The sequence below is a fragment of the Zalophus californianus genome, chromosome 5, assembly GCF_009762305.2.
Source record: "Zalophus californianus isolate mZalCal1 chromosome 5, mZalCal1.pri.v2, whole genome shotgun sequence".
NCBI lineage: Eukaryota > Metazoa > Chordata > Mammalia > Carnivora > Otariidae > Zalophus > Zalophus californianus.
This window is the reverse complement of record NC_045599.1, coordinates 95,637,042-95,650,932: the sequence shown is the minus strand read 5'-3', so window position 1 is coordinate 95,650,932 and position 13,891 is coordinate 95,637,042. Positions and strand designations below refer to the sequence as shown.

Genomic DNA, 13,891 nt, shown 5'->3' with positions numbered 1-13,891 from the left:
GGGACAACCGTGTGAAGAGGCACGAGGAGACCGCCCCCTCTAAGACAAGGAGAGAGTTCTCAGGAAACCAACCCTGCCAGCACCTTGATCTTAAACTTCTAGGATCCAAACTATGAGAAAATAAATCTCTGTTGTTTAAGCCATCCAACCTGAGATCCTTTGCTATGGCAGCCCAAGCAAACGAAGACAGGAGCTATGACTGTTAACCCTACTGCACAGCCAATCAACCCGAGACCGAGAAAGTTGAAGCTACTTGCCCAGGGTCACCAGAGAGTAAGATCCAAACCCAGGTTTATGCGGTTCCAAAGGCCACATTCTTTACTCTCCCACCGGGCCGACTCAAAGAGACACTAGATCACCTTGCTGAATGCAGCTTCCTGTTTGGGAGTATGGGGCACACAAGGTGATGACAAGAGCAGACAATGGTGAAGAGGAAGGAGAGGTACAAGTGAGCAGGAATGAGAGTTGGGAGGACTCTCTCATTGGAAATAAGTTCCCTGGTCACTGAGGTTTCCCAGCCTTTAACTCTGGACAGATGCTGATCTACCATAACAACAGCCCAGTGACTTGGGGCTAGTTGGTTGGCCACACTTCATAGTGTTTTCAGCTGCCTCAGGGATTAACCTTCTAAGTCTCTTGCAACTCCACAGACCCAAGTGAGGGCCAGGGGGTTTAACCCCAGTGGCATTTTTTTTAAAGCTGTCACATACCTCATAGAACTGAGTGGGGAAAATGGGGGGGGGGTCCCTGTCCTGCGGCTATCACACTGCTTGTTCAGCTACGGGGCTTTAGACCACTACCAAATATGGAATGGGCTCTTTGGACATGAATCCAGAACAGAGGCCAAAAGGACCCCAGCGGTCTCCTCATCCTCATATGGGGAAGTCAAACTCTTAAAAACTGCGGTTGTGAACCACTGTGTCCCTCGTCTCCTTAAAGCTCTCTAATCGGTAAAATGCAGAGGACTTTGTATTTTTTAAAAAGATGTATTTATTTATTTACTTGAGAGAGACAGAGGGAAAGAGAGAGAGTGGGGGGGGGGGGAGGGCCAGAGGGAGAGAGAGAGAATCTCAAGCAGACTCTGCATTGAGCACAGAGCCCGATGCAGGGCTCAATCTCACAACCATGAGATCGCGACCTGAGCCAAGACCAAGAGTCAGACCAACTGTGCCACCCAGGTGCCCTGGTAAAATGCAGAGGACTTTTAATCATGGTTTTTACCTTGTCTTCTGCTCCTTCTAATGATTTCTGCCAACATTAATACTTTAACCTCCCAATAACCAGAAATCCTTTGCTCCCTCTCCCATGTGTAGGTGAGAGAGAACGCTGGAAGGGGATACAAAAAAAGGGCGGAATTAATAACCTATAGACCATGTAGCAGACTGCGTTCCATACCATCCTGTCTAGATGAGACAACTGAAGCCCGGAGAGGGGAAGTAACATGTCTCAGGCCACAGAGCCTGTGGGTGGTGGAGCCGGTCTGAGGACAGGGATCTTCCCGCTCCAAGTGCAGTGTTCCCTCACTCTCACCTCTTTTGGAGCCCGAACTCTTTGCCAGGTGCTGAAGTGTTAACCACAGATGCCAAAGCCCTGGCATAAGCACGGCTTGCCTCAGTCAGCTAGCAAAGTCAACCGGAGACCTCTTTCACTGAGCACTTGCTATGTGCTAGAGTCAAAGCTAAAGGCTGTGCATGGGTTACTTTCATTTATCCTCACAACAATGTAGAGAAGTAGGTTCTCTTGTTTATTTTATTGGCGAAGAACCTGAGACCCAGGGAGGTTAAGTGACTCGTCCACAGTCTCACAGCCCCTTAACCCCTTCACTCTACTGCCACCTCCTATGCTCAGCTCTGGGTCAGGAGTGGTACGGACCTTAAGAAGACCAGAAACATGATCCTGACACTTGAGAACCTTATGATCTATGTCAAGATGGGGGCGGGGGGGCAAGCTAATACTTACTGAGTGCCCAGGGCATGACAGAAACCTTACTGGCCCTTTATCAAATGCAGCAATGTTACCTAAACCTCAGGGCACTTCCAAGCTCTAGGATGCTCTGGCTTGTACTCTATGTGCTTGAAAACAGGGCAAGAGGACAGATACACCACTAATATACATATGGATCAATCAATCGATGGTGCTGAGTCTGAGGGTGGATGGGGGTGGAGTGACCAGCAGAGGCCTGACAGAAACACTTGGGATATATGACAGGTCCATTAACAATCCTTTTTATCATCACTTCAGGTCTCCACAATAGCTAGCTTGGCATGGTAGAAAACTGAAGGACACTAACCCCTCTAAGCTTCAGAAATAGATTTGAGAATGATTCTCTCTGCAAGATTGGTGTAAAGGTTAAATCTGAGCATTGAGGCAAAGTCCCAGGGCAGTGCTACTTCTTAGAAATGTGGGCCATATGGGCAAGTAATTCAAACTCTTGAGTTGTAGTTTCCTCTACTATAAAATGGGAGTACTGAGGCAGGGAGCTGACTGTGGTAGAGAAAAGCACAGACTCCACAGTCAGATTACCCAAATTTGAATTCTGGTTCTGTCACGAAGTAGTTGTATAATGTTGGGTGAGTTCTTAACCTCTGAGCCGAAGTTTCACATTGATCGAACAGTAATAGTCATAGCACCTACCCACAGGGCTGGTAGGAGTATCAAATGAGTTCCACAAAAAGCGCCCAGAACAGCACCTGCCAGTCAATGGGTTTGCTATTGTTATTACCCTGAAGTGTTACTGAGGATCCAAAGCACTCAATTAAAGTGCAGCAGTCTGCACAAAGTAGATGCTCAATAAACTTGCAGACATCTGTTGTTTTCAAGTTTGGCATCACTTCCCCCATCTTCCAATAACAGAATTATTATTTCTTTTGGGAAACCCATACTCTCATCCCCAAACAAGTGGGATGAACCCATGACCCAAACTTGATCAGTCAGAGGATACCACCTCACTGGCAACAGTGACGAGCTCCAACATAGACGTGTGACCAAGCTAAGCAATCTACCATTGGTTCTTTCTTTCAGGACTGTTGACTCTACCCAGAATGCCAGTTTAGTGCCCCCAAGTCTTCTGCTTTTGCCCACCATCATGGGCACTGTTACACACAATGGAGGGAGTGAGATGAAGTCCCAATGACATCACCCAAGCCCCTGGATCCAGTTGTTCCTAAAGCCATCCATAACTATTTCTAGTCTTCCCAGGCATATAAACTAATATATTTCCTCTTTGGATTAAGCTAACTTTAGTCACATTTCTGTCACTCACTGGTTAGTACCGTTATTATAGTAGCAGGTTTTCAATAAGTATTATTTCCCTTTCCCATCACTCCTGAAAACATCTTATTACATGTCCATAGCCTTTTCAAAAGGTATTCTTTGGATAAACACTGAGTATTAGGCAGTTTTTGTCTATAGATCTAGTAAGAAAGGAAAAGGCGTGTCCAGAATTGCTACTTATCCCACATGGCATACTATGGAGTAGACAGCCATGCAGTACCCACATTTAGCATTCCCTGGAAAATGGCTCACTGTGTCTATTGCGATGCAATGCTCTTTTAAAACAGAGCTAGTGGCATATGTATACACACTCATGATTGCACATTTATTGATTTCTAATTTGTACCCTGCTTACTTCCAAAAAGGCCCTGGAGTGGCTGCAAAATAAGACAAAGACACAATAGGGCCATTAAGAAAAATCAAAGATCAAGCCCAGAGAGAAAAAAGGGACTGCTGATTATAGCTGAAACCTGGGTTAATATAGTTGCTTCAATAAAAAAAATTATATTTAGCTCTCAGCTTTTTGGCAGCCATTCAGAATGTGTCATGATGAGGCACACAGAGAAGTGGGCATCCTTCATGTCTGCAGCTGAAAACCCAGCAGAAGCCAGGCACAGTAGAAGAGCTTATTGAATGAATGAATGAATGAATGAATGAATGAATGAATGGGGGATAAAAGAACCAGAGCCTAAGGGCACTGTTGATATACCTAGGCCTATATCCTTCACTTCTTCATCGGCCAGTTCACTGACAGCTGATGTGGTGCCGGCCTCTGTGCCTGGCTAGGGCCTGGAAGGGGACGACCACCAAATGGAGTCAAATGTCTTCCCTGCCTTCCCAGCTGCAGCTCTTCTGGCTTGAAGTAAAAGCTCAGGGTCATCCATCTCAGCACTCACAGCAACTCTCAGTTCCTTCAAGCACCCCAGAGGAAGAGATGAGAGAGTGAGGCTGAGGGGATGGGAAGTGTAGGAGTAGTCATAGTTATCTTGGTGAGGACACTCACACCGCACCGGAAACCCTAAAAAACACACGCACACTGTGATCTCGTCGGATACTCACAACTCCTCAGCGAGGAAGATGAAAGGGAGGAGGGGTGTCTGCCTTTTACTGACGAGGATATTCAGGCACAGAAGGGAAAGTGACTCCCCCAACCTCTCTCAGGTAGAAAGTGACAGGAGAGCACCCTGAGGTTTCCCATGTCCCGGGCTGTCTGCCTGGGCCTGGCCCCCAGCATCTCACTGCCTGAAATTCCTCCTCTGCTTGGGTCAAGAGCAGCCTTGAACAAAATGGGCATCACTCTGACGGCTGTGGGGAATGGCTGGGAGGCCACATTCCGTGAGCAAGAACCAGCCTGTCCAACATCCTGCAACAAGTAGAACAGTCAGACCCCACCTGCTCGAAGCCTTCCAGCAGCCCCAGCCCCACAGACACCTTCTGTGTGCCTAGAAAGTGATGCTGAGACTCCCAATGAAGAGCAGATAGCCAGCATTATTTAGGAGCAGGTTGAAAAGGCACAATGTAGTGCTGGGTGGAGAGACAGCTAGTAAGTGAACACAGAGGGAAAGAACTATACAGGAAGAAGAAATTAAAAACCAGGTTGTTTCCCCTCATGCCCATTTCGTCTTGCTTATCCAGCTCAGCTAGACAGCCAGGCTGCCAAATGTCACTTTATCCACCCTCACGCCCATCAAAGTGGGTTCAGAGAGGAAGGGTGGAAAGGGGGCCATATTCTTGTCCATGTTTAGCAAAGTCAGCCAGGTGGACTGAGCCAGAGAAATGCAGTACACAGCACGAGGAGACCTTGACAAGGTACAGGTGTGTCCCAGAGAAAGGCAAGTCACGCTGCTGTACCACTTAAACACCAGCCAACCCTTGTTGTTCTTGTTCCAATAAAGTACCCTTAAAATACACTTATGTATATGGTCTCTTTCTTTGTGTGTACCCACACATATAGATATAGATACAGATTTCCAACTCAGAACTCGTTCTTAAATGCACTCACTGACATGTGTTTCGTATTTCCCAATGTATCCTGAAGCCTACACGCATTGTTCGAGTGCATAAATAGGTATTAAACACAGCCACCGGGAATGTGAATAGTGGCCACAAGTTTGGAGCCTCCCCAGTAATGTTAGAGTCTTCCCAGCCAGGCTGTAAATCTCACTGCTTGACTACTAAGCAGCCAGACACTGTCACTCCATTCAGAAAACCAAGGCTCGGGCCAACCCAGTTCACCCCATGACCTACAAGAGTCACGGCCAGTATGACTTGTAGGTTCAGAATCATGGAGCCAATCACCAACAGTTAATTAGCACTTGGCTATCACCCACAATATGCAAACCACAATCTCCATTCTGACATGCATCTCGAGCTCCTAAACCTCCACACTCTCATACTGAATAAATGTACAGAAGCATCTCCAATCTTCCCCCTGCATTATAACCTGGACCATTCCAGAAGATAAAGCAAAATTCAAGGTGTTTCTTCCTTTTCCCACAAAACCATAGCTCTCCAGACCCAGGATTCCCAGATGGCAGTGGTAGGAAGCAGGCAAAGGGCAGAAGGTGTACTAGTCTGCAGGGTGGTGAGGTTGAAATGATCAGTCCAATCCAGTGCCTTCTGACACCACTGATGTCTCCTGTAAATAAACCCATCTCAAATTCCATCCTCAGTGCATTTCCCTGAGGTAAGGTCAGACCCATGTTAAGTGGCAGCATGTCCTTCCTTGCAAAGAAAAGATCTACTACCACAAGTCACTAGCTCTCAGTGGCCACTTAAGCCACTGATCTCTGAAGAAAGGGAGCAAAAAGTTGGGTGTGGAGGGGCGTGTGGGGGCACGCCATGTTGAAGACCAGCTCCAAGTCCCCATGCATATGGGCTAACTGCCAAGCTCTGCATGGCACCAGGCTCCACTCATGAAGGCAATCACAATATCCATATCACCAAAGCCAGGCAGGACGCCTGGTAGAAAACACAATTCAATTCTACTCACAGTCTGGTGAGCTTTGGTGTACTCTGGAAAAGCAGTTCTGGGAGGACCTGGAGCTTGTTCTTGTTCAGGCGCCTACAGATGAAGAGAAAAATGAAAGGATGTCAGGGGACATTAAATTGGATCAAGTGTATTCACAGATACCACTTCAATCAATCAAGAGATATAAAGAGAACTTCTAGATCTTTCAACGTGGGATGCACATCATGTTAAGGAATATTCTGTCTTGAAAAGCTTGCAGTCAAGTTGAGAATATAAAGCAAAGGTCAGTCACAGGCAAGAACACAGCATGCATGCTGCCATTCCCCCATCATGAGCCTAGGACAGACATCACTCATTGATCACACGTTCTTTCCCACAGGTCCCACACAAGGCTTTTGAAACTTTCTGGCCAAGTGCTCCAGGTAGCTATTGCCAAGTGATGAAACTGATATGCAAAATGGGTCCCTAAAAAGAAGTAAAATACCAGAGAGAATATTCTATCCTAGATAATGGTGGTGGTGTGGTGGGGAAATAGCAGTTACTATGGAAGCAGAAGAGGCCACGGGTTGAGGTGCCAAATGGAATCCCTACCAGCCTGGCTCTTTGGCCCAGAGCAGGGCTGCATTATAATTTTCATGGGCCCTTGGCACTTTTGCCTTTGTGTGTCCCTATCTCTATAAAAAATTAATATCATATTTTATAACTATGTTGGCATAAAATAATATTATATATAATAACATTTATGTTGACCTGAAAGGGTTTTTTTTTTTCCTTATAATTTTAAAAGAAATGAAAGCATTTTCATGGGCCTCTAAAAGTATTATTGGTCCTGGACACTGTCCCCACTGTGCCTAATGGAGCAGTCGGCTCTGGGTCAAAGATCACAGTCTGGCCATGCCATGTGGCTGGAGGTAAACTCGGCCAGGAGGGAGGCCCCATGTTGGATGGCAGCAATAGAGCCAGTCAGTCTCCTGAGAACTGTCAACACTAATGCCAATAGTAAAGAAGGCCATGTGTGTTTCCAAAGGACACAGGACCCTTGTTGTGGCTTCCAAGAAGGCTGCTCTCCTGGAAGTGGGAGACCAAGAGGGAGACCCTGTTTCCTGCCTGATCCCATGCCTCCCTCTCCTAGTATCTTCATGTAGCCTCATCAGTGAATGTCCAAACCAGTGTCTCCAAATCTGTCCCCAGAATGTCTTGGAGCAAAAGAACAGTTTATAGCCTGGCTGAGTTTCTTCCTTAGAGTGAACTGCCTGTTTGGTTACCTGGGACAACCATTATTATCTTATCTGAGAGTTAAGCAAACTGAAGAAAAAAGGTGAGCTGCTTCTTTGCATCTGCTCCCAAAGCCCACGCTTTCCCCATCGCATCAAGCAGACATGGTTCCCTGGGTGTGATTTTGGTATTTCCCCCCTTTCATCCCAGGTTGATGGCCAAACACTTGAGAGGGACAGGGATCTAGAAGGAGGTTAAAAAGGGCAAAACATGTAAGAGAGGAGCATTTAAGACCACAGAATAAGGCTCCTGTAGGAAGTGTGCTGCTCAGCCCTGAGGGGCTCACAGCGTGTGTGGGCAGCTATGGACCAGTGATGCTGTTCAGGAGCCCCATGACTGCAAGGAGGCCAGACAAGAGGCTGGGAAGTTGGACGGGATAAGCTCAAATTCCCTGCCTCACCCCAACGGCAGCCCGATTCCCACACCAGTGCTCTTTTTGAAATTTTTTAATTGTGGTAAAAAAAGTTTTTTTTTTCCACCTTAACCATTTTCATGTGTACAGTTCAGTAGTATTAAGTATATTCACATTGTTGTGCAGATCTCTGGATCTTTTTCATCTTGCAGAACTGAAACACTATCCCCATCAAACAACACCCCCCCACCTGCCCTGCCCTGTCCCTGATAGCCACCACTATACTTTCTGTTTCCCTGAGTTTGACCAGTGTTCTTTTGATCACTCCCAGTATCTACTCTTTGTGTTCCTGTCACTAAAATGGAGAGAGGGAGGGAGCCCGGGGGAGGGTGAAGGGTAATCTAGTTGCTTGTTTAGTTCAGTTCCATACAGTCAGCAATAGGTCGCTTTATGTCATGTGGGAGCACTGATCCCAGGGGAGGCGTGGTGGTATGACTTTGGGGCTGACCAAGGCTAGGTTCAGGTCTAACTATATCTTGATCTCTGTGTGGGGCCTTAGGGCCGTTACCTAGCCTGCTGAGCCTCAGTGTTCCATGTGGAAAATAACCCTATTCGTTGGGTTACAGTACTTCTTAATGACACAGTATATGCCAAAGGGTCTAGCACTGCAGTAAGAGTGTGGTGATAACACTACAATAACTGCATGTCGGACGCTAGGCTTCATGCTGGACGGGCAGGACTGCAGGCAGCAGAGCCCAGAGGCAGGCGTCGTTATGATCCACGTCTCACAGCCGAGGACGCTGGTGCCCAGAGGGGTTGGGCACATTTCACAAGGCCACAGCATGAGGAAGGGGTAGGGACAGCATCTGGACCCAGGCAGTCTGCCTCCAGAGCCCTGGTTCTGAACCACAAACCACTCGAAGCCTTGCAGTAACTGACAGCTCCCTTTCTCTTTCCCTTTCTTCTTCCTTTTTTTTCCCCTTTGCCTCCTTTTCTTCCACGGCTGCCACCCCCTCTGCACTAGCCCAGACAACCGTTCACCCTGAATCCACTTCCCTCCCTGAACAGGACTCTCTTGGAGGTCCCCAAGGCCAGAACTGGTCTCTCGGTGGGTCTGTCTGGAATCACCCTTTATTGTCACAGCTGCGCAAAGCCGACTGAGAGTGCCATTCAGACACCCAACACTCCAGTCTAGGCAAAAATCCGAAAATCTGGCCTGCTGCGGCCTGCAGCGGGTAGGGTGTTTAGTGCGCTAAAAGCCCCAAAGCAGAGTTGAAGCTAAAAATAAAAGCAGCTTGGCTCCAAGGTTCCAGGAAGGGAAGGAATCATTTTTCAGTATTTGTGGCTGGACAAAAATAAAAACACAACCAAACTGAGCCAATTGTGCTCTGCCTGCCTGATGAGCCTTCCAGGGCAGCTGGGCCGGGCTCTTCTCCCAAAGCCTCTGGGTTTTTCCGCTTTAGCGTGGGCGGGCCTCGTGCTGGTTCTCCCTATCACAAGGAGTTCGATGCTCTATTTCATTCCCAGCTCATCCCAGGATTTATTCACATTTACTTAGCTAACCAAGCCGGCTGAAAGGTCTTCCTTGAAGAGCTGATGAAGGCTCCAAGCTGCATAAGGTGCATTGCCCATGAGGCTGCTGTAGAGCAGCTCCTGAACAGGAAAATGAACGGTATGACATGTGTCACTGTCCTGGTGGAGGGGCAGGGAAGCACTGGGCTGCAGACGGGAGTACTCGCCATGAGGCCCTCGATCACTCAAGCCATCTTCTGCTCTGTCACCCTGGGCCCAGCAGTGGAAATCTCCTGTTGTGGTTCAAGCTGAAAATAGATCCATGATGTCTGGATGGAAAAAATGACTGAATGGGACCCATATGAGGGCAGACCCAAGGAGGTTGACAAACAGGCCAGAGGCCAGGTCAGTGATAAGATACAGGCCACCTGGCTATCCCCCTCCCTTTGAGATCAGTACTCTGTTTTAGCTTTCCTGCTGGAACATTGGGCAGCATCAAGGTCAAAAACCCACTGGCTGTGAGTTGCAAGGTCATACTGCTTTTCAGCCTGAACTATGAAGCTTTACAGTACTGCTGATCACCCTCCTGGAGGCAGCTGGGTGTAAAATCTGATTAGAGGTTTTGCTACTTTTTTTGTTGAATTTGTCCATTTATCTATCTTTTCAATCATCCATCCATCCATCCAACTTTCCACCCAACCACCATCCATCCGTCTCTCCAGTCCTTTTTCAGTACAAACATACAAAGATGAATAAGAATATTCCTTTCCAAATATCAGATGGTAGTGGAGAAGATAGACATGAAAACAAAGGTATCATAGGAGCACCGAGTGAGGCCAGTGAACCCAGACCTGGTAAAGGAAGGCTTCCCAAAGGAAGTGGTTGGAATTTAGTTTTGAAGCATGAGTACAACTTTTCAGGGGACAGGGAGAGAGGGTCCTAGACTTGTGCATGGCCATGGAGGGCCATGAGACCCAGGAGCAGGCTGCATTGCTGAATTGTGGGGATGACACGAGAAAAAAGGGATGAAGCTACAGAGCTAGGCAGGGGTTCTATAGCAAGGACCCTTGTGCGTCATGATAAAGGATCTGGGCTCGGGTGTTTCCTGAGAGTAATGGGAAGCCACAGGAGGGGTGTGAACAAGGGAATGATCATCTGGTTTAGATTTCACAAAGTCCTCTTGAGTAGCAATAAACTTGGTTTGGCAGAGAGTGAAAAAGCAAGGAGACTAGTTAAGAGGGCTCTTATGTGATCCACTTGGCTGTGTGAGGACCTGGTTTAAGGATGAGAATGGTATTGGGGTGTAGGAGATACATGGGAGGCATCATCGACAGAGTCAGAGGGAGTTACAGGGGTGGGGGTGTTAAAACTGTCCCCAGGGGCTCCTGTTAACTGATCAGTTGAGATTACCAATCATTGCTGAAAGGAACAGAGAAGGGAGACCAGCACACAGAATGTGGCGTGTTTAGATTCCAGATTTCTATACTACTGGGGTCTCTCAAATATGTTCTGACAACTAATATCAGTAGCTAGTAATAACAGTGAGGCCATGACTCAGGCGCTGTACCAAGCACTTTACCTGCACTGTCCCACTTAATTTCCACAGAAACACGTTGAGGCTAGTACTCTCAGTAGCTATAATAAGGGAACAGAAGACTAAAGAGGTTAAAGCACTTGCCCAAAGTCAAACTTGATCAAAACGATGGTGATGGGATTTGAACCCAGACACCTGATGCTAAATCTGTGCTCTTAGCTACCATGGATAACGACAATATTTAATTAGCTCTTCATTATACGCTGTCTCAACTTACCACCTAACGTGTGAGTCTCATCTTCCCATTGAGTTCTGTAGGTCCTCAAGAGTAGAAAATGCGTCTAATATCTTCCTGCTGTCCAACTTCAGCCCGCACAGCCCCGGGCATGCAGTGGGTGGTGATTCAGCAAGGGCCGGTTGAATTTCATGAATAAATCATAAGGGAAGAATGGCAAATTTGGGGAGCCTGAAGAGTCAACAGCCTTCCTGGGCTAGGTGACAGAAGCCATCCTGTCTGGAGGCGAACACAACTCCCAGAGGGCCCACATGTCTATCTGCATTCTCCAGAAACTCCTTGCGGATTCACCTGCCTCACTGACAGGCAAGGCAAGAATGCGGGGCTCATTCAGTAGCTCCCCCGCTGGGTGAAGGGCGGGGCAAGATGCCTCGGGCCGGAAGCATGCATGTCAGCAGCAGGCCAGGGCAAGGCCACAGCACGGCCAAGCCTTGCTTTCCTCAGGGAGCGGTGGCATGTCCAGCTGCCCAGCTACAGTCTGAAGGAGGGGAAAAGTCAAAGTGTGCTAACTCCCAAAGGTCACTGGGATTGTTTATTTTAGTAATGAAATTAATTGGTTCCCCAGCCCCAGGCACTTTCCTAGACAGCCTAGATGTTCTCTAGGTCAACTGGTACTTTCAGAAATGTCAACATGTCTAAGCAACAAGGGCCAAAGAGTCTCTGTCGTTCAGAGCAGAAGCTCTAAGCCTTCCCCAGTGGAGAGATGGAGAGGACCATGGAGCTGAGGCTCCAGCTAAGCCCAGAAGAAGGGAAGCGCCAAACTGCAGAGGTCTCAAATCCCATCTCAGAGTTGGCACCATCATCCATGAGGATACACAGGTGTCACTATACATCAGGGGAACTCTGTGAGCATAAGGGAAAAAACTTGAACTTTGGCAAGTGAAAAAAGCAGACAGCCCTGTTGTGGGGCTATTTCTACAGTTGCTCCCTGTAAACACTGATATCCTCTTATTTTCTTGGTTTCCTCACTGGTCAAATCATATTCAGGCTTTGTTCCTGCAATGCAAATTTCATAATGCAAACTGGATGTAACCTGATCAGTTCAGTAAGAAAACTGATTTGTGATGTTGTTGGTTTACATCACTGTCATGATCAGAAATACATCCCACGTGTGTAGAAAGAAAGCTTATTTGCTTCAGCACCCACGGCCACTTCCATTGGGTGACTGATTCTCCTTTGCCATTGGGATTTCCATTTTTAAAATTTATTTTTATTTTATTTTTTTTGCTAGCAATTTTCTTGAGATCTAGTGGGGGCTTCCTTTTAATAGCACTTCTGGTCCAAACCACAATTTATTTTGATGGTTCAGGAGCAAGTTGACCTGAGTCTTGTCTTCCACAGAATTCAGCATTTGCTCACTGACATTTAGCCTGGCTTATGCTGATTTCGAAAATCTGTTATTTTTAGTTTATGACTTCAAAATGTCCTTAATAGCAATTAAAACCTTTATTTTTGACATTTCTGTGAGAGAAATAACTTTGTTTCCATCATCTAAAATTCTTGCCCCTAAGAAGTTTTTTCCTCATTAAAGTTGTTTGAAAGAACCCATTTTATTTTTTATTTTTAAAAAAGATTTATTTGTTAGAGAGAGAGAGAGAACAGGGAAAGAGGCAGGGGGAGAGAGAGAGAGAGACTCTCAAGCAGACTCCCCCCTGAGCACAGAGCCCAATGCAGGGCTCAATCCCAGGAACCCTTAGATCATAATCTGAGCTGAAATCAAGAGTCGAATGCTTAACCAACTGAGCCACCCAGGTGCCCCAGAGAACCCATTTTAAAAATAACTTAAAGTTTATTTTAGGAACACCACATTATGTAATAGCAAAATGTGTACCTCATGAGGTCCCTGAGAGGGATGAATGGTTTAACATCTGCAAAGGTCTCTACAGGACTCCTCAAAGGCTCAATAAACGGTGACTGTTGCAGCTAATGTTCTTGTCACCATCATCATCTCTAGATGCCCCAGGAGGCCAGAAATAGATTTACTTCTCTCGTATAGACTACTGTGCTGGTCAGCAAGGCTATTAGCATAACAAATGAGTTCCAAGATCTCCCTGGGTTAACGCAGTAAACACAGATTCTACACTCACATAAACAACTTGCTCCATCTTGGAAGATGACATAGGGAAGGCATGGCCTCCAAGGCTGCTGGGCTGGCAAAGAGAGGAAACAAGGAGCCATACCAGCTCTTAGCTTTCTTGACTGAGTAGGGACTCATGACACCTCTGCTCTCAGTCTGTTGGCTGGAACTACCGGCATGGAGCACACCTCACTGTAAAGGAGGCTGGGAAATCTACAGGGATCTTGGGTATTTGGTGAGAACTATCATAATAGCCAGCTTGTCTTAGCATCAGAGCAACAGTCATGACCTCTTTGTTCTTGTTGTTTCTTCCTTCCTCCCTTTCTTCTGTCAAGATAGGGCACCTATGCTGTACTAAGCACTGTGTGAGATGTTTTCTATGCATTCTCTCATTTTACCCTTAAAGTGACTCTCAAAATAAACACGGTTACTGTCATTATTTTACATAAGGAAACTGAGGCATAGAGAGATTATGTAACTTGTCCAAAGTCACCCAGCTGACAAACAAGGTTTGGAAAGAGGTCTCTCTGACACCAAAGCCTGTGCTTTGAACCCCTTCACCATTCTGCTTCCTTAACACTTTGGCGCTTGGTTGGCCAGCA

The 13,891-nt window shown here is 46.8% G+C and overlaps 1 protein-coding gene across 1 annotated transcript in view; it reads right to left on the bottom strand.

The window, feature by feature from the left end:
• Positions 1–13,891, bottom strand: part of SLIT3 (slit guidance ligand 3) — a 594,180-nt gene that overhangs the window by 489,736 nt on the left and 90,553 nt on the right. The window contains exon 4 of the mRNA XM_027606988.2: positions 6,266–6,337. Within this exon, the coding sequence (XP_027462789.1) occupies positions 6,266–6,337 (72 nt within the window). The remainder of the gene's footprint in view (positions 1–6,265; positions 6,338–13,891) is intronic.